We start from the raw sequence: 21,603 nt of genomic DNA, 5'->3' as shown, positions 1-21,603 counted from the left end.
ATATATTTGGCATGCAGCAAACATCTACTGGGAATTTTTGATTCACTGACGCAACACTGGCAGCACACTACAAAGCAGCAGTCTTATTTTACTTGTGGCAAAAGTGCATTTGTGTTGCAGTTATTAAATTATTCCATGGCTGCGTGTGTAATTTTCAAAAGATCTAGGAACAGTTTAATATTTTTTAATCTGTAAATTACAGTAGAATGTATAAATTGCTATTTTATAGTCCTGGAGAGAACTTATAACAGTTCTCACCTTCTACTAAATAAGCTCTAATTCCATCTCCCTCGTTCCTTTGCTTAGGTACAAAAACAGCAAGCAAGATCTCTCTTTAATAGAAACCTTACACCATCTTCCAAAACTTATTACAGCTGCCTTCAGTATAAAATGAAACCTTAGAGAATGTTATTTAAAATGTTTTTTAAAAGTCAGTAGGCCTCATGTTTCATTTCTCCACATCAGGGTTTGATTTCCTTTGCGACCTTACTCCCTGCCCTTAAACAAACCAGAGAATGAGGCCTGAAACATCTTGGAAAAGTTCCTACTATGCCAGCATCAACACACAAAAGTGTTTAGTTTATCTCAATAGCCATCAATGATTTAATCTTCTATTGATGACTGTCAAACATTTCCTCCACACATACTAAAAAAGCTAAGTAAAGAAGTAAAAGCAATGTTTGTACTCCTGATTTTAAATTCCTGAAGGAATAAAGTAAGGCCATGGGCAGGCATTTGTGAAAGCTCCTCTTACTATATTCCTAAATGTATTTAGTGTAAATGCTTTAGCAGTAAACTAATGTTTGGCCACCAGCACAGAAACAACCAATCAGTGTTTCAACTCCCATTCCTCAATTTCAAATGGTGGAAGAGTTCCTAGACAGGAAAATATTCAGAACTGATCTCTGTTTCAGACTGTTATACAGTGTGCTGTTCATCCCAAATCCTACCGCACATCTAACACTGGAGAACCTTTGTTCTGGTATCAAGCCTTCCTGAAATCAAGACACATAACATGAACTTAATGGGACTTCATTCCTGCAAATGCTGGATTCTACATCTATGATCATGTCTGAAACTAGATCTTATAGTACAAATGAAAACACACCACATACTTTTTTAATGCTAGGAAAAGAAAAAAAAGCAAAATTGAAAAAAAAAAATCCTACCATATTACTCAATATATTTCTGTGCAATATATATTTTTTGGAAATAGCTGCTTTCATGTGCTGTTTCTGTGCAGTGCACAAAATATATTCAAGGAGCCTGTGCACCTTTAGAAACAGCCTCAGAGTTTGGACAGGGATTCCATGTGTCAGTGTGTATATTTAAAGCATGAGCCTTACATTAGTATGCAGATATCATCACTAGCCTCATGAGGAGGCTATCACATTTTCTCTATGAACACAAACCAAAGAATTAAAGTGCTTTTTAAAAGAAAAACAAAACAAACCCTTAGAGGAGCAATATTTGGAATAAGCAGGCAGCCTGAAAGATATTCAAGGCCGCTGATTTGCCTTGTATAACCAACCAAGTATATAGCTAAGCGCTGCCAGTAAGCACAGCTAGACAGTGTATAGTCACTGGTTATGATTCTGTTCAAAATAGTAAATGTTTTGATAAAAACAAGGAAGAAATGTAGGTCAGTGAGTGCAACGCCATTGATTTCACTGCATTCTCTCCCTTATTTATGCCAGAGTGAGAGGTGAATCTAGCTCTCGGGAAATAAATCTTTGCTAATTGACCACTGAAATTTTACAGCATTCCATTCCCACTGCTAACGTAACGTGTTTGCAAAAAAACAAGTCAACCAAATCTGCTCTAATATGGAAAAGTGCCCCAGACTTTAGAAAGATGTTATAATGTCTTCAAGAGTATTAAGCCTTATATCACTGGCACCAAAAACATTAGAAGGTACTTATTTTATTCCCAGCCATTATTCAAGCTCTGGGAACTTTAGTTGCTTACCTCACAGAATTTGGTTCAGTATGTCATGGCCTGATCCTGCTTTTTAAACCAGCTAAGCCAATTTAGCTAAATGAGCTATCAAACTTCTGAATTTGAGTAAGCATATGTTAAATCTCCCATTCCTTTGAATGCCTTGAATTCAAACAATGCAATAATGAATATGCAAAACCTTGTTTAATTCTCAATAACTATAGGTATGAAGGCAAGTAATCCACATTCAAAAGAAACAGAGGCATAACTAGCCTGTTTACCCCCCAAAGAGCAGTTTTTAAAAAAGATGCTCTACTAACTATAGAGTCAATCATTTACTAGAGTTCAGTCACTGTGTTTACAAAAGGTAGAGCCACAATAATCACCAGCATACGTAATGTCCTATTTCAAGGTTAGGTATCTAAAATACACACCAATGTATACAACATGTACAAGGTTTGCATTCCCTCACCCAGATGTAGATGAATAACAAAAATCAATATTTGAAATAGCTGTTAGTAGGGACCTACCCAAATCGAGGAGGCAGGTGGCTGCTTTCATGGGCAGAACATGAGGCCATTTTTGTGGGTTTATGGGGGGGGGGCCCATTCCTCTGACTGCCCGAGGAGGCCCCCAGGGAGGCTGCCCCTCACCACTGATTGGCTGAAAAGGCTGTCCATCATGTGCCTCTGACAACCCCCCACCAACTGGTGGAGGGTGTGGGGCCACACAACAGGCAGCACTCAGCCGCTCAGCAGCAAGGGGCGGGGGTGGCAACCATCTTGGCTGCTCCCCTTTGTGCCAGCAGCCCCTCTTCCTCAGCAAGCTGTTTGGCCATGACTGCTGGTTCCCACTGGGGAGCCAGCTTTTATTTTTTGTAAACTTTTTTTCCCCACAGATTTCACGGACAGTGCCCGATTTTGCATGTTGAGTAGGTCCCTGGCTATTAGAAAGGTGCAAATGAACAAAAATGCTCTCCCCTCAATTCATAAGAAATAGTAATAGTTTAAAAGATGCATGACTGAAACTTGCCATCAAAGCATCAAGCTAGAATGCCTTCCTCCAGCACAGATATCTGAAGAATCATCCAGGACTTTTCCATAGGATTGACCTCACTCAATTGCTTAAAGTGTCACTTCAGAGGCAGTTGGCTAGTGAACAGGACCTCTTAACCCTGAAGAGCCTATGGAGCCTTCCAGTGGACTGAGTGGGACTCCACCACATTCCCTTTAAATAGTTTGGATTGCCAAACACAGGATCTCCAGAGGCGGCACACTGAAGATGCCAGTATTTTGTTTTTAAAAAAAGGGATTGCGACTCTGTAACACAGGATCTCTTTCAAGCATTTTAGGTTCAGAGTGAACATCTCATAGTACTCAGGTGTAAGGTAAAATAAAATGAAATATTCTGAGTGGAAGAATGGTGCATAAAAAGACTCCATTAGATATGAACTAGGGGTGTGTGAAACAGGCCATATTCAATTCAGATTAAAATTCAGCCTGAATCGGGGACAGTGATTCGATTCATTGATTTGGATCACTGTCCCCGATTCGATTTGGCTAAATCTGAAACTGAAGATTCAATGCCAATTTGGAGAATCCATGGTTAGGCTATAGATAAAGCTTTAAATGTTTTTTTTTACATACCTCGAGGTGCCAGGTGTGGCTCGTGAATGCTGCGATGCTGGGGTGAATGGAGTGTCCCACAGGAGCATGGGGGTGCTTGGTGGCAAACCCGAAAGTAGATCGGAAGTACCTCTGATCCACCAGGGAGCGTGCAGGGGAGGGGGGCCCACACCCCCTAGTTCGGCAATCAGCCACAGGGGGACCCCAGGTGCCCCCCAGACCCAGGAGGCACTAGTCACTGAGCAGGGGGGGGGAGGGAGGGGGCACGTGGGCTCCCCTGCACACTCCCTGGCAGACCAGGAAGTGGACCGGAAGTGCTTCTGGTCCATTTCCGGGTCTGCTGCCGAGCATGCTGGGGAGCCCCCCACACTGCTGTGGGATGCTCCATCTACCCCAGCATTGCAGTGTTTATGAGCCATTGGTACCTTGAGGTATGTAGAAAAAACATTTAAAGCTGCATCCATGTCTGAATCACCAAATCTTTCCAAATATCTCCGAATCGATTCAGAGAGATTAAAGGGTCTCCGGATTCGATTCAGATTTGGAGATTTGGCCGCCGAATTGGGCCAAATCGAATCAGGGACCAAAGCTCTGCACAGCCCCAATATGAACCTCCAGAAATATGGAGGCCAACTTAAAAAGATTGAAATGCTGCTTCATTATCTCAGCCAGTGATGGACACAAGAGATGAGGAAGACAATAACAAGGTATTTCTATAAAAGCAAGTTTGCATGCACTTGCTACAGTAACATTTAACAGTTTTCAGTCAAATCAGCCAGAAGCAGCCAACTGTGAAACAATATTATGTGAAGCAAATAAGTTCATCCCTCCAAGTAATATTGAAACATGAGAGAGATGTTTTTACCTAGAGTGGGGCATAGCAAAGTGAAATTCAAGGAGGGTTTGTGACTGATCTACAGTTTAAGAGCCAATCTTGCAATGTTGAAGGGAGCTAGCTGAGACTCTGATAAGAGACCGTTCTGACTGAAATCCAGAACAAAAAAAAATTCAAAACGACTGCTGGGAGGCCCATACCTGTCTTGAAAGAAGCTTGCAGAGCAGTGATTCTCGAGATCCTTTTAAAGGTGTTGCACAATGCTAGGTATTCAAATACTTGCACATGTTTCACAAGATAAACCCAAAGATTTCAAACAGGAATCCATAGCATCAAAAACCTTGTGGCCTATTGTGGTCTTTCTGAGTTCTTTGCCACAGAACTTCACTGTTATTTTTCGAAGAATTGAGTCAAAGCTGGCATTTTCTGAGGAGTGCCAAGTCTAAGTAGGTTGAGAAATATTGGTGTAAAGAATGGACACTACAGACATGATTCCAACAAATCCAGAATACAGAAGGAGAAACCTGGAAGAAGAAAGCTGAAAGTGAAAGCCAGACAAGAACAGCATAGGAACTGCACATACTGTGACAATTACAAAAAAGCCAGGAAAACACCTACCATATGGGAAAGGAGATAAGAAATGCAATGGATTATACTACTGCAGGAGTCTGCATACTCCCAGCAAACGGGCAAGGAAAATGACAACTTCACTGCTAGCTCAGATGATTTTTTTTTAATATATAAGAACAATGGACAGTTCTGGAACAGAAGATGAATAGACCGTCAGACTGAAAGCAAATGGGACTTTTCTGCCTCTAAATTGGACGCTGGCACGTAAGCCAGCATATTGCCAGAAATAGCGCTATTAGCACTTTACGAAAACCACATGAAGTGAAAACTTACGTCTTACAATGAGGAGTTTATTTCCACTAAAGGCATAAACAAACTAGATATACAGCTAAATAACAAATAGAAAAGAATAAAGTTTAATTTGTAATAGCATGATGACATAGTACTTAATTTGCATTTAAAAGTATGCCAAACCCTGGGCTTTATCAAGGTCAAGGCATTCATTGAAGGAGCTGAGGACCAAAACACCCAAGAGCTTGAGGAGATTTTCCAAGGAATTGGGAAGCTCTCAGAAGAGTCTACAATGGAGCTAAATGACTATGATACAATTCAGATCTCTAGGAAAGTTCCCCTCAATTTATGGTTCCTACTGAACCCCTCCCTTGGTAGAGACAGCACAAACTCAAAAAGCAGCTTTCAGCAACCCTTTTTTTTAATCCCTCCTACCTTCCACACTCCAGGATATATTCCACATAGGGCTGTAATACACACAAGGACATTTTCCCTCTTCTGTGCCCAGCTCAAGAGTACTAACACTGCACATAAAAAGTATATGTAATCTCTGCCTCCCAGCTCCTTTATAAGTTGACTATTCATTTTTTCTACCTGAAGAGGCAAAACAAGGCTGGTAGAGGAGGAGCTAAAAACTGAATTGCCTGGTTATTCATCAAAAATGTAGCCAAATGGTAGCCTACAATTAGCCATGCAACACCAATAAGGAAGCTTAAGTCACATCCTAAAAGGACCACTTGAATGGCAGACAAAGTTGCTCAAACTGTGTTCACTTGGTTTTGGGGGGTTTTTTGGTCATCTCTGTTGAAATTGTAAACAAATATGGTATTTATTTCTAGATTTGCTGGTATTTTTGGTGATGTGGATACCCACCACTATAGATCCTCAACTCTTCAGAGAGCAAACCAAGGGAGAGACAGCCCACAAATAACTACCATTTTGAGCCAAAATTTAAGTACTGAAAGAAGGTTTAAAAGATCTTCTGTCCAACTGTGGAGTGACTGACTTTTCCAGAGCTCCAAACAGAAAAATCCTGAAATTTTCCAGGATTGTTTCTTCTGATCATTTTAACATAGTCTCTTACCAGGGCTTATACTACAGATTCTCATTAACAAATTGCATTTTTGGAAATTGTCTACTTTCTGCTTCTGAAGTCAATATAAGAAAATTCAATTTAAGAAGTAGTTTGACAATTATGAACTCGCTGTTGGGAATGCTTTTCTAAAAATCAGGAGACAGGGGGCTCATGATGGACAGAAGAGCCAAAGCCTGAGATGTGTGTCTTTGCAACAACCTCCACACTCCTATCACATTCATTCTGGACCTTGTAAAAAGTGGTACGAACCAGTTGGAAGAAGTGAAAGAAATGGAAGTGGAAGGATCATGAGGCATATGGTTGGGTTGCTTTGTTGTAGACACCTATACACTGGCAAGCCAAGTGAAAAAAGCCTTAAGTTGCATTAGGTATCCAGGTTGTAGCCATACTGGTCTAGAGAAAAGGCAATCAGGACCTGTAGTAGAGGTGTTATCTTTTATTAGACCAACAAGATTTTTGCAAAAAAAAAATTCTTTAATTGCAAACTTTCAGGCACAAACACCCTTCATCAGGCATTGGAGAAAAGATTGTAAAAGTTCTCCTGGGTAGAAATCAAAGTTCATATTTCATAGGATTTCACAGGAGTCAATAAATGGAAAACTCCTCTGGGCAGTCAGTTCATAGCTGGTATGAAGCCTCTCACTTCCTGTGAGGATTAAGTTGCATTAATTTTTTGCTGGCACCTTCTGTGACCTGGGAAATATTTTCAAGAAGAGTTCTGCAGGAAGCCATGGCCAACAAAACTATAACCAGAGGGAGAAGCATAACACTGCATGTGACCCTGCACCTGTAGAACTCAAGCTAATTTGTAGAATCTGCACCTGCTCTCCAATTCCTAATGACTGGGGAGAAGTGAAAACAACAGGATGTTTTGGAAAAATTTCCTTCTTCAGAGTACACACTCCTATGTGAAGGGCAATCTAAGTCTCAGTTTCCTTATTCCAGCACTAAGCAAAGGCTTATTGGGATCTGCATTCTGTGAAATGCTAGAAGGAAAGTACTTCTAATTCCACTGTGTTTACTCAGTCATGTGAAGAAGTAAAGTTGAGGGTTGGCTGCCGCTTCGTGAGCCTAGGAACAACTAAGCAGGTGTAGGCAAAGTGCCTCTACTAATTAATATCATACACTACATATTGAGCCAAGAGTGGAGTTACTTCTACCAGCTGTGTGTCAGTTTGGTTTCCCTTCTGCATAATATAAAGCACTGCATGTTGTTTATGCCTAGCTTGGAAGCTCTGGTGAACTGTCAGGTTCTGTTTTTATACGTCTGTGTCACGCCTTTGCCTATTAGGCAATTGATCTCTAAACTACCCAAAGCAGGCTCTTCACCCTTGACTGTCCTGCCACAACTTGATGTTAATAGAATTCTACAGAGGGGTTCAGTGGTATACATATGGATGTCCCCGCTAGGGGTACTCACGGCTTTGAGGCAGTCCACATTGGGGCTCCACCTCCCTTACACCCCATCTACACCCCACCCATTGATATTGATGCATTATGATCACTTGCGGCAACTTCGGCCTTATCCAGTCTCTGTATTTATCCACCAACGTCCCACGTCCACTTCCTCAGTGGATTGCTGGCATCTCCCTGGTCCTCTTATGACCAGCTTCCTGTTCCCCATCCTCTTGGCACTTTCTCACCATGGTGGGCCTAGAGAGGGGATCACTGGTGCCCTTGCCCCTATGGCATTTCAAAAAAATCAAACCAATACAAAGAGGAGAAAAAAAACCCTCCACTCCAGAGGAGTTTTCAATTCAGGGCTTGGTGCCCTTGTCGAACTTATGTTATTTTCTTTACTCCCTATGGGAGCTGATCCCTAAATTCATCTGGACCCATAGTCCCAGCTTCATCCTGGTGGGGCCTCTCTGCCCCAGGCTAATAGGGCTCTCGTAGCCCTAGACCCACTCTGCCTCGGTGCCCCGAGATCTTCTCTGCCCCATTCTGCAGGCCTGGAGGCAGTTCCCCCCTTCTCGTCGCCAGCACCACTGGTGCCTTTTAAATCTCCCATGGTGGCACCGGTGGCTAACATCACCAGCCAGGCGCCACCTAGTTTGATTGAGAGGGAGTTTATAAACTGCGGTGGCAGTGCTGTCACTCATGGTCTCAGCTTCGACTCTCCTAGCTCTGTCAGTAAGTTTCCCTTTTCTCCCAGGGTTCCCCGCCCAACTCATTCCAGGTTGGCTGGGGTTCCCAGGGCACTTAGGGACTGTGTGCAGTCCCTATCATCACAGTCTGTATATTAAAATAAGCATAAACTATGTACTTTGCACAGATTGAGGTACTGGCATGGTAAACTGGTGAAAATATTCCTTTCCAAAACTCTGGTAAAGTCAGCGCAAGAAGTACCAGATGGCTCTCAATGAATAACTTAAATCCTTGGAGTCAAAATATTCTCATCTACATCTGGTTAGAAAATGACAGCACCTTCTTAGTCCTGACAGAAGCAAATGAAGTAGTTCAACTCTTTGTCTTTTGTTTCAGTTATCATTTCAGTTTTGAAACCTTGGGCCTTCCTCAGCATAATCTTCTTTACAACCCCCCAGTGATGTCATCCTATCTGCCTCTTTGGATATGTGCATGCCATATGTCTTCTCTTGTGCTCCTACACAAAGTTTTGCTAACAAACTCCGACCATCCATGATCAAGACCCTCAAGCCCACTTGTCTTTGCCCTTTGAAATCATGACTACTTACATGGCCGAGGGTATGGGTTAAAGCCCAAGCTGTCATTTACCTCAAGCTGGAATCTGCCCACTTTGGCATAAAAACACAGGACAGAAAGCTGATAGCACTCCAACACCCACCTCACAACCTCCCCCAGTGGACAAATAAGATCTCTATCAATTAAATACAACTGAGGATGGAATCCCAGAGCATATAAGCACAAAGACCTGTGGTACATGCTCCCAAAATGGTAAGTATATGAACTGTGAACCCATTATGGCTTTGCTGTGGGAAGGTATGTAATCAGGATAAGTGCTCAGACTCTTGTATAATATAGACATACCCTTAGACCATGGTGGTTCTTAACCTTTTTAGACTTAAGGCACCCTTAATCAGAGTTGAGGCACCCTCCCCCCATCACTTCTGTGAATTAAGCAGCACCCCATTTAAAAAACTAATTTATAGATTACAATGCTTATCTTCTTGAGGAGGGGTTGGCAGTGGGGGTAGGGTACCTTGCAGCCAGGCAAGGAAAGCCTGAGCCGACCTTATCTGCTTATCTCCTCACACTTCCTGCGGCACCCTTCAAAGCATCTCACAGCACCCCAGGGTACCCCAACACCCTGGCTGAAAATCAGTTAGACTGAGCTAATGCAGTCCAGCACAGAACAATGAAAGCATAGTAATTCAATATTAACTAAAATCACATTCTTTATCAAAGACTTCTGATATCACAGACATTCCAGCACTTGCTTTTCTTTTTAGCAGTCCACGTAGATGTTTTTAAATGTAAAAGCCGATCAGGATTACATCCCAAGTAGGAAGCCTCTTGGGAAGCCTACCCAGAAACCAACCCTACTCTGGCAAGTAGAATCACCAGTAAGATCTCAGTCTTGCTAATTCTATGCACATGCTTGATTTTTTTAATTCATTGACTCCTAAAGGACTATTCAGGTACATAAAGTTAACTGTGTGCATGAGCATTCTCAGGATTAAGGCCTAAAACTTCTGTAGTTCCCTGCAGGGTGAGGATAAGAAAGTGGTAGTTAAACACACTGGAACATGATATTACTAGCAATTAAGTGCAGGGCTGATTTATGAGGTCTGATCCAAAGCTCAGTAAAGCCAATAAAAATACTAAAATTGTATCAGACTAACTGAAAAACTGTTCTTTAAAATGGTGTGGATAGCAGAGGGTTAAAAGGCACAAAGGAATAGCCAACATTCAAAAGCCAAGGCCTGGAACATGAACATTCTTGTTTAAAATGAGAAATTGTCAACACTTGCTAATGGCCTTAATACTAGTCTGTCCTTACTGCAAAACCCTATTGTTAGGCTGCCATAGTATGCATTTCATCAGCCTTTCCAGAGCAAAAAATGTCTTAACTGAAAAGACTCTAATGCCTACTATACTAATCTCACTGTTAACTTGTGTTATACCAGATACAGCATGTACATAAGCAAAAGCCTTAGCCACATCTGAGCAAATGCATCCACTTGCTCTAGGAAAATATACAAAATACAGCAATGAAAAAAAGCTTTGCTGATGTGTGCAAAACAGTAGATAACTTCACAGGCTGGACAGTAGGAAAAAGAGAGGAAAAAATCAACTGTTCAAGCCATCCACAGATGGTGCATTGAACTTACTGGGACATGGATCACATGTTCCGTATTGGGTATAGAACAGCAGTCCTCAATCTTTTTAGATTCAGGCCACCCCTTGTTAGACTTAAGGCACCCCTTGGAAAACACTACCTTTTAGCTTTCACTTATTTTTGACTATGGGAAGAAAATAGAGCAGTTTTCTGTTGCAAAGAACTAAGACAGACCACAACAAGTCAGAATGTTTTTAACACTATGGATTCCTATTTGAAATCTCTGGGTTTATCTTGTGAATCATCACACCTAACAGCGCTAACTCTGTGTGAGACTCCATGGCGTCCTTGAAAGGATCTCAAGACACCCCAGGGTGCCACACCACCATGGTTGAGAATCACTGCTGCAGAACCAAGTGCTCAACTGCTTGATGATGATGATGATGATGATGATGATGAGAGTGGGCCCTATGCCTTGCTTGCCAAAGGATTTACTGTCTAACTTGACAATGTTGCAACCTTCCTATACCTGTTTCCCCACCAGAAGAAGAAGAAGGATATAGTTTAATTGTACCATTTAAGCTTTTTAAGTTCCTTTTATATATCAACATATTTCCCTCTTCTCCTTTATGACACTATTATTATACAATGGTATGGGATCTATACCACTTCCCAAATATAGGACTTGACCCTGCAAGGATGCTGTATACTTCTTGAAAAATGCTAGACTTCCCACAAACTTATCAGCCTAAGGACAGACCTATTGCAAACACCACATTGCTCATAATGCTTTTTTAACTCTGCGGCTTTAACACAGATGAACCAAAGATGAAGTAAATAAAAAGCAGTGAAGCTGGCTACACCTGGACACAAAGATACTATAGATGTGCCAAAGAAAGAGAGCAAATTTTTCTCTTATGTAATTTTTTTCTGTTATTAATCTCCCTTCTGTGTCTGTTTGTTTGACTTTTAGCATAAGCATTCTAATGGCAGGATATCATTACTTTCACATGAAACCAGATGCATGCAGAAACAGCACAGCTCTTTCCTCTCATCTGAACATCTATCAATTGTTTATAGTGAACAAGAGACATATGCTTGCTAAAAATCCCCTACATTCCACATGCTAGTGGTGCTTGTTAATTGACGGATTTACACGCTAGACCCCCGAGACTCAGAAGCATCGTCACCAGCCTTCTGGCCAAAACATATTTGATGAAACTGCTGTCTGACTACAGCCGAATAGAGATTGGAAAAAAAAAAAATTGTTTGTTTGAATTTGAAAATGAATGTTGATTTAACCTAGGAGCTTTCCATATATTTTCAAACCAAAGAGATTATTAGCATAAAGACACACAAATTGCAAAGATAAGATCAAATGTTCAAATAGCCATTGAAAATAAATCTATACTTGAGATTGACATTTAACCAAGTCATGCTGGTTAATATGCATTGTCTTATGAAAGAACAGACTCCATTCCAGTTGTCTCTCAAATGCTATGAATTTTAATGTCTCTCAAATACTATGGATGTACCTATCTTCGTAACATCAGAGTTCTGTTTTAGCTGTGATGGTCGAGGAAGTAGGTGAGAAAAGGGGTTTTGGACAAGATTTTTATTGGACCAGCTGTGTGGCTGAGAGAGATATTAGACGGGCTTTCCAGGCACAGGGTGCCCATCCTCAAAACCTCCTCAGGTCTTGCCCAGACTTGAAGGTCACTTTGTGCCCCCAAACTTGTCTAACCTCTCCCCCAACTATACAGTTGGTCCAATAAAAGATATCGCCAAGAGAAAGATTGCTTTCAGTTTCTTTCTGAAATATTTGGAAGTCCTTAACAACCTTCTCTTTTTAATGTTTGCTTTAAATGTATTGAATTTAGCTTAAACCGTACTTTCATGTTCAAATGTAACAACTGTTACTGAAGCTGCTGGGGATGATACCAGTTCAGTGATGGTCTTATGATTTAAAAGGAGCCCATCTCTGAAGTCTGGAGAACAAAGCACTCTGCATAGCAGGGTGTTCATGATGGCTATTGCAAACTCTTTTTCTTGCATCCTTTAAAGTCCACAGTATTTCCCATTGTGAGGTTTTATCAAAGCCACTTCACCCACCAGAGTGCGTGGCATTCAACTGATCTATCTCAGAAGGATGAAGCACAAACTCCTGGGTTCCCTGTAGTGTTTTCTCAATCTCTTAATGTCTTCAAATCAAGACTGGATCCATTCTGGAATGCATGCTTGAGCAAAAACAAGTTCTTGGGCTCATTGTCAGGACGAGTGGATGAAATCTATGGTCTATTTTGGCAAGTACATTGGGATAAATAATGGCCTTTTCTCTACTCATCCATCAGCATGTCCCTAAGGTAGATGCACCCATGCAAAGGGTTTTCCTAGCATCTTTAAACAACCCCTGCAAGCCTCAGTTTGGGAATTTTATGAGGGTGATGCTGCATGAATTAAAAGCCACAATTAAAAATGATAACAATAATCCGCCCAGAAGCTGACACAACATCCTGTTCATCATTCATCAAAGAAAAAGAAATACCTGCCTTAGGGCTGTAAGACAGAAAGTGGGACAAGGAGGCCAGTCCTCCCCACAAGAGATTCAGCAGGAAGCGTTCCAAACATGACAAATCCAGCGTTCACCCAACAGATGAAGTAATGACACTAGTATTTGTCCATAAAATATAATTTAGCCAGGCAGCTCCAATGAAATCAGAAGCTTTCATGCTATAAAACTTGGGGTTTGGAATATTTTGACTTTATTGACAGAAAGGGGGGGGTGTAGCAGCCAGCCTTCATTTTCCCTTTACTGAACCATCACACTGCTGTCTTTGTTTTCAACAGTGAAGCGCACAGCCCCAAGCAAGCACTAACCAATTTGTGTAATTTCTCCTCCAAGTTGTACGCATGGTGCCAAAAGCCCAATGCCAGATATTAAAGTCCACTGTCAGGCTTATCAGTGCTTTGAATAAAAGCTTCTTCCTTCTCAGTCTAACCAATACCTGAAGGCAAGCACCATATGGATTCTTTTGTGTTTTCAGTCTCTGTCCCATCATGTCCCAGGCCACAAGCACTCAGTAAATATATCAAGCTAAAGCATGTTCTTGTAAAGACCTTGTCAACAACTACAGACACATCTGCCAGAAATACAGGTTTGGGCTTGGTTGCAATACCTACACGCAACTCCTGCCAGACATGAGATGTACAGCATGAGGTATATGTATTTAGATATCAGTCACTTCTTAAAATGTGAACTGAATACATAAAGAAACACAGGTCAGACTTAGCCTAAACTTTGTATTTGGAGGATTAGCTTATTTGCTTGTATGGGACCTGAGACCAAAGGCTACTGTCCACAAATTTAGGAGGAAAAAAAATTAAAACAAGAACAGAAAAAAACAAAACCAAAAAAACCTCTACATTATTTAAAAGCCAAACACCGTGACATGGACAGCATACAAATACCTTCCAATTAAACCATCTAGAAACAAAAGTGAAATTTTCACTCCCAAATTGAAAGGGATAAAGTGGGAACAAAATCACAAACTGTGAAAAGTTGATAACACCTCAAAATAATCTTTCCTTGTGTTATAATGGGTTATTATGAAAACAGATAGGAAAAAAATTCCTGCTTAAAAAAATGGGTCAAATCCTGCAAGGATCAGAACATGATTATTTCTGTGAAAATACTTTTATGAAAGCACTTTATGAAATAAAATGATTTTTATTATTAATGTTATGTATTTTATTAAATAAAACTATTTGCCTCCATACATTTTTGGAGCATTGCATTTTAAATGGAGAATGTGTCCTTAAACAATTCCCGGTTTGAAATTCATGTCTCGTATTGTTTTTATAATAGAATAACAATTATTTAAGTACTTGGATACTTCTGTACTTATTAAATAAAAATCTAAAGGATGAGTGAGCTGTACAATTTAGAAACTGATTAAAATGTAGATAAACAGGCAAGAATGGGTACTTAAAAAAAAAAAATGTCTCGACAAATTATACTCATTTTTATTATAAACATCAGGGTCTTTTTATACATTTTTGGAGGATGTGTTGTGTTCTAACAGCTGCTAATAAAACCTAGTAAATGAGTTAATACAGAGAATTTCATCTGAAACCAAACCAATCTTTTGTTTCTCTAGATGATGACGATTAATAGAGCAGAAACTGTTACCTACAAGCCTCAATGTTCAATGACTAATATTTTTGCTATTAGAACATAAATTCAATAATTTCCTTCCAGGCTTAAACAGAGCAACTGCTACCGATGTTGTTTTCTGGTGATAATTGCAATCCAGGGATGATCTAGTTACAGACAAGGCTCAGCGGCTACATTCCCACAGTGCTAAGGCCCCAGGTTCACTACAGGGAACCCATAGGTCCGAACTGTAGTTTCTAATCACTCAAGAGTCAATGACTTCTATATTTAATCAGTACCAAGTGTCTCTGTTAGGGAGATTTGTATAAATACAAGTTTCTACCTGCAATAAAATGCAGCAGAATATAAAGGTACTTCAGTAACAGCTGCTAGGCTAACACTTAGAGGGGAAGAATATTCTTGTAATTAAGGACCTGGACTGAGACTTGAGAATGAACATCAATTTTCTACGGTCTGCTACAGGCTTTCTGCGGACCCAGGGCAAGTTATTTAGTGTCTCTATACAACACGTATAATAATATTCCTTTTCCCCATCTTACAGTGTAAACTCTGACTATGTGATATGCACAGTGTGTTGCACAATGAATCAGTCCTTAATCTTGGCTGGAGCCTCCAGTACTACTATAATAAATAATAATAAATTACTCTCCCTTGCACGAGGCCCAAACAGAAAGATTTATATGGAGAATTTTGCATCATCATCATCTCCTCCTATTGCAGTCTGCTATTGCAGTCTAATTCCCTCTGGGTGAAAGCTGTCCCTGGGCAATGGACCAGAACAAAGACTAATAATTTTGAAAGCTTGTGGCTGCCTAGTCATTGTACTGGTCCCTCTACATGATATGAACTTCACCCTCAGTGCACCATCATTTTGTTTGAGCTAGATCAGAAGTTTATGGCACGGAAGAGAATATCACAAGAATAACACCTTCCATCAAAGCTTCCAGACAGGCTGTATTGCACAGCTACAAGTTACCATTGTACATCCTTCAGCCTTTTCTATTCCCACTGCAAGAAACTCAGTATATTTATTCTGCCAGTTTTGTAAATTTGAGAGAGCACAACTGAGCTGACCAAATCCTTGCTTTAATAAGGTCCTTCCGAGTAATTACAATATAAAAACAAGAATACTTGACACACACATTTTCACTGAAAATCTCAGGCATTGCTGGCTGTCGACTTCTAATTGCCAGAAGAGTTCAAGGTTTGGAAAGTTATTGGTGTCGAGTAATAATGGATATTCCCAACAAGCATTGTGTCATTACTTGGCACAGATTTTGCTGGGATACCTCCAAAATCTGTGACATAATCAGAGGTTATTACACCATGTAGTCAGACGCTCATGTTCATATAATGCATTAACATGTTTAATACCGTTTGCTATTCCTTACACTTAATCAACTCTAGAACTAGTTAAATCATAAAGGAAAAGCAAATTTCAAAGGTTTTCTGCTGACAGTTTTCAAATGTTTTAAGTACGCAACTCAAGTTAAAATTATGGGCTGAAGCTTGAGAGAAGTGATGTGCAAGTATAATTGACTCGAAACACCCCTCCACAACCCTCCATCACACTATGGAAGCTGAAAAGAAATGTAAATGAAGGGAATGTCTATAGAAACTGAACTTCTGTAGAAGTACCTTGGCTAGAAAAGGGCTGCCAGAGGGCTCCCTCACTGCCTGTATTAACTCACTCTCCCATTCTATTCCATACCCAGCCACGGCCCTCAGCTGTACATGTCAATAGTCCAGAAGCAGCACTACTCCTTTGCACGAATTCCCCATCCAAGCTAGAGACATAATTCAACGTCCATTTAAAACAAAAAATCATGAAAACTGCTGGTGACTTCAGCAGTCCTCTCAGAGCCACCAATGTCAGTTCATCTACAGCTTTAGAGCCCTTTCTGTGTACCTAAAGAGCAATAAGTGTAACATCTGCACCAACAAACAGAACCAAGATTTTTGGATGCGACTGGCGATTTTGGGTGCCCAATTTACAAGAGCCTGATTTTCAGAAAAGACTGAGTGGTCCCCTTCCAAATCTCAGACCCCATTAAGAGATCTCCAGTCAGTCAGGCCCCTAAGCAATGAGAAACCCAAAAATCACTAATTACTTTTGAAAATCTTGAGCTCATTATTTACTTTCCTGCTTCTCCATAGGAAAAGAGTAGATATTTAAATAGATGACATAATCCTTATTACCATTCCATTCATTCATGCAGGTCACTGTAATTTGCTGCCAGGAAAAATAAACTTCTGCATAATATTCTTGAATGCATGACATTCAAAAGGCTTAAAAGAGGGAAGAGGGGCAGGGGGTTCCTAGCAAATATTTGCTCAAGTGACAGCATCATCCATGGTGAACACTTTAGCTATAAGAACTGGGTGAAAGTGCTAGTCAACACAAAGTTGACTAGTTTGGAGATTTATTAACCCATTTTACTTTAACAAAGAACATACCTGGCACTTCTAAAAGGGGAAAATCCCCTTTTAAACCTCCTTGCGATCACTAGCAAAGCTAAACCAAAGGAAAAGAAAATCTCCAAGGAGCACTGCACCCTTTTGGTTCTTCCTTTGATACATTTGGTAAAACAAATTTATTCCTGAGCTAGTGAACATGGCTTGAGACTGTACCCTCCCACCAGCTGGGCAGCGCAAAAGGGATTTGTGTGTAATACAATTTACTACAATTCCTGGCAGTCATTGGTGCTGCACCCTCAATAAACTTTGTTTAAACAAGTGTTCAGACAAAAATGGCTTTGTCTATAGGTCAGTGCACTGCAACTGTAAGTATATTTTTACTCAGACAACCAAGTGCTGCCACTGCTCTAAAAATCTCTCTATTTGTTTGGGCTTTAGGTAGCCGAGGAACAGAACCTTTCCCAGCGAACCAACACTGATGAAGTGAGCAGTGCAGCTCAGATTAACCAGTTTCTGAGATTTTCATGTCTGGAAATGGGTGGGGTTTGACATCTTCACAGTCGTCTCTTCAGCTGGCCTTCAGGACGCAGCAGGTAAACTCACACCATTAATGAATCAATGAGACCTTTCACACTTCGCTACTACAAGTGTGCTGAGTTTGAGTAGGTGTGAGTGAGCAGGAGAGGGAGAAACAGGAGGAGCATTATTCAATGAGGTTCTGCTGTGACTAAAAGGCGAAGCAGCCTGACAGAATTGAAGATATCCTTATATTTAATCTAATACCATTCTTAACAAAAAGCCATTGCGGGTTAGTCCTCAATGACCAAAGAAAACTCAACCAGCAATTTCAAAACCTGTCTTATAGCCAATAGAGCTTTACTCACCAACAACATCAAGGTGGTATGTGTGATTGATGGACCCATATTCATTTTCCACTATACAAGTGTAATTTCCTTTGTCAGATGGGACTACGCTCTCCATAATGAGACTCCAGTGCTGGTTTCGTACCTGGTAGGATTGCAATGAGAGAGTTTTAAAACCTTAATAGCACAATTTTGTTCTCCTTTCACCCACACAAAGGAAGTTAATCTTCTTTTTCATTACATAATTTTTTAAAAGTGACTGCAGTACTGGATTGACAGTTCTGGAGTCTGAAATATTTTATTTATGCATGCAGCAAGAATAGAAAAGAAGTCTCAGTGAAAGCTTCATTTATAAATGTACTTTACCATCAGCTTTAATGCTCAATGCACATTCAGTCTTTGACTGACATCAACAGTGCCAATTAGTGCCAGTTGCATTGATGGGTTTATGACATGGACACCAGTCCACACTAAACACAACTCAGACCACCAGCACTCCAGATCTGTCTCCAAACAATTATCGGACAGTACTGTCTATTGCTTACAAGCCAGGCAGCATAGACTTCCATAATGTCAAAAGCTTTAATTTAATAATTGAATCATATACTGAAACTTTCTCTGAAATTAAAAAAAAAAGTGTGCAACATTCACAGTGCCACTGGGTAGCAGGCACGTGTCGTGTCATTCTGGAAGAATACAATTCATACAAATGGAGAAGCTTTTCCAGAAAGCAGATTAAAAAAAATCCCAACTGGTACAAAATATAAGGATGTGAGGAACAACAATAACAGATTTTGGAAAACGAGTAAGACAATGACGCCGAACAAGGCTGGTAATTCTTTCATGCAAAAACGTTTTATTTGGAGAAAGTGGATTGCGTGAAAGAGTAGCTACTGGGCTGATCTTCTTCCCCAAAATGCAGAGGGAATTTGGCCACTGATTTTGCTAGAAGGAGGATCAGGGCCATATACCGCTATGAAAATAGTTATTCACATACGGATACGTATTCTCTGGATGATGAATCAACTCCCAAAGTGACATTGGCTCTTTGTTCCCCTTGAACTTCCATCAAACTATTGTTTCAACAGGCAATTTATGAGACAGACATCTTATTATGCTACAATTGCACTACATACCAGCTATAATGTACAAGTTTTAGAAAATGGAACACTGCAGTCAGGTACAGTCATTTTAATCCTGCAAAATGGAAAGCAGTAAATTACCTCTCCCTCAACATTACATTCTGAGATAAATTTTAGAGGATACAGCAATACTGGCAGTAATTACGCATCTAAAAAAAACCTAAACTGGGATTAAAGCTTTTAGGTACATAATTCTACTTCTCCAGTTACTATATTGCTACTTATCCAACAGACAGGGCAACTAATGTTTAATATTAATATTGATATCCATGCAGGTTTTCATTCACACTTGTGAGAATAATAAAATCCCTAGGCCTGGCATTTTCCATAATGTAACAGTTAGCAAAGCCAAGAGTCCTTGTGCTTTCACCTAGTTATTAGCTACCAGAAAATAGTCAGTTCGGTTATTAGTGCTTTAAAAAAAGGTCAAATCCTGGAAAAGACTCCAAATCTATGTAAAATCCTGAACAGTAACCAAGCCTCTCAGAAAGATCATAGAATTATGGGACAAAAAACCTTCAGCTCTAGATTACAATAGTCATCATCAAATTGAGCTGCTCAATAACTGGTGAGCTTTTGGACCTGCGGACTCACAGAATCACAGAAAATCAGGGTTGGAAGGGACCTCGGGAGGCCATCTAGTCCAACCCCCTGCTCACAGCAGCACCATCCCCAACTAGATCATCCCACCCAAGGCTGTCTAGCCAGGTCTTAAAAACCTCCAGGGACAGAGATTACACCACCTCTCTGGGTAACCTGTTCCAGTGTTTTACTACCCTCCTAGTGAGAAAATGCATCCTAATATCTAACCTCAACTCCCCTTGCTGCAACTTGAAACCATTGCTCTTTGTTCTGTCATCTGCCACCACTGAGAACAGTCTACCTCCAACCTCTTTCGAACTCCACTTCAGGGAGTTGAAGAATCCCCCCATAATCTTCTCTTCTCCAGACTAAATAACCCTAGCTCCCTCGGCCACTTCTCATAAGTCAGGTCCCCCAGCCTCCTCACCACTTTTGTTGTCCTTCGCTGGACTCTCTCCAATTTGTCCACATCCTTTCTGTAGTGAAGGGCCCAAAACTGGACACAGTACTCCAGATGTGGCCTCACCAGTGGTGCATAGAGGGGAATGATCACTTGCCTTGACCTGCTGGCAACACACCTACCGACACAGCCCAGTATACTGTTAGCCTTCCTGGCAACAAGGGCCCACTGTTGGCTCATATTCAGCTTATTGTCCACTGTAACCCCCAGGTCCTTTATTGCAGAGCTGCTGCCCAGCCAGTCAGCCCCCAGCCTGTACCAGTGCATGGGATTGCTCCATCTTAGAGGTGCAGGACTTTTCATTTGTCCTCGTTGAACCTCATGAGATTTCTTTTGGCCCAATCATCCAATTTGTCTAGATCACTCTGAATCTTAGCCCTACCCTCCAGCATATCTACTACTTCCCCCAGCTTGGTGTCATCTGCAAACTCGTTGAGGGTGCACTCTATGCCATCTTGCAGGTCATTGATGAAAATATTGAACAAAACTGGCTCCAGGACCGACCCCAGGGGCACTCCACTTGATATTGGTTGCCAAGTAGACATCGAGCCATTGATTACTACCCTCTGAGCCAGATGCTCCAGCCAGTTTTCTATCACCTACAGTCCATTCATCCAGCCCATACTTCCTGAGCTTGCCTGCAAGAATGTTGTGGGTGACCTTATCTTGGGAGAGCCTTGTTAAAAATCAAGGTATGCCACATCCACTGGTCTCCCCAAGTCCACAAAACCAGTCATTTCATCATAGAAGGCAATCAGGTTCGTCAGGCATGACTTGCTGACTGTTCCTAATCACCTTCTTCTCCTCCAGGTGCTTCGAAATGGATTCCTTGAGGAGCTGCTTCATGATTTTTCCAGGGGCTAAGGTGAGACCAACCAGTCTGTAGTTCCCTGGATCCTCCTTTTTCCCTTTCTTAAATATGGGCACTATGTTTGTCCTTTTCCAAACATCTGGGACCTCTCCTGATAGCCATGAGTTTTCAAAAATTATGGCCAGAGGCTCTGCAATCTCATCAGCCAACTCCCTCAACACCCTCAGGTTCATCCCATGTGGTCCGATGGATTTGTATATGTCCAGCTTTTCTATATAGTCCCTAACCTGTTCTTTCACCACTGTTGGCTGCTCGCCTCCTCCCCAAACTGTGCTGCCCAGTGCAGTAGTCTGGGAGCTGACCTTGCCTGTGAAGACTGAGGTGAAAAAGGCATTGAGCACTTCAGCCTTTTCTGCATTCTCTGTCACTGGGTTGCCTCCCCCAGTCAGTAAGGAACCCACACTTCCCCTGATCCTCCTCTTGCTACCAACATACTTGTAGAAACCTTTCTTGTTACCCTTCACATTCCTTGCTAGC

The 21,603-nt window shown here is 41.1% G+C and overlaps 1 protein-coding gene across 8 annotated transcripts in view; it reads right to left on the bottom strand.

The window, feature by feature from the left end:
* FGFR2 (fibroblast growth factor receptor 2) overlaps positions 1–21,603 on the bottom strand; it is a 129,480-nt gene that overhangs the window by 39,590 nt on the left and 68,287 nt on the right. For all 8 annotated transcript variants that reach the window (XM_059730070.1, XM_006266125.4, XM_006266127.4 and 5 more), the window contains one exon: positions 18,093–18,216. In XM_059730070.1, the coding sequence (XP_059586053.1) occupies positions 18,093–18,216 (124 nt within the window). The remainder of the gene's footprint in view (positions 1–18,092; positions 18,217–21,603) is intronic.

This window comes from Alligator mississippiensis, chromosome 6 (genome assembly GCF_030867095.1).
Source record: "Alligator mississippiensis isolate rAllMis1 chromosome 6, rAllMis1, whole genome shotgun sequence".
NCBI lineage: Eukaryota > Metazoa > Chordata > Crocodylia > Alligatoridae > Alligator > Alligator mississippiensis.
Note: the sequence above shows the minus strand (reverse complement) of the source record. Positions and strands in the feature narration are given on the sequence as shown.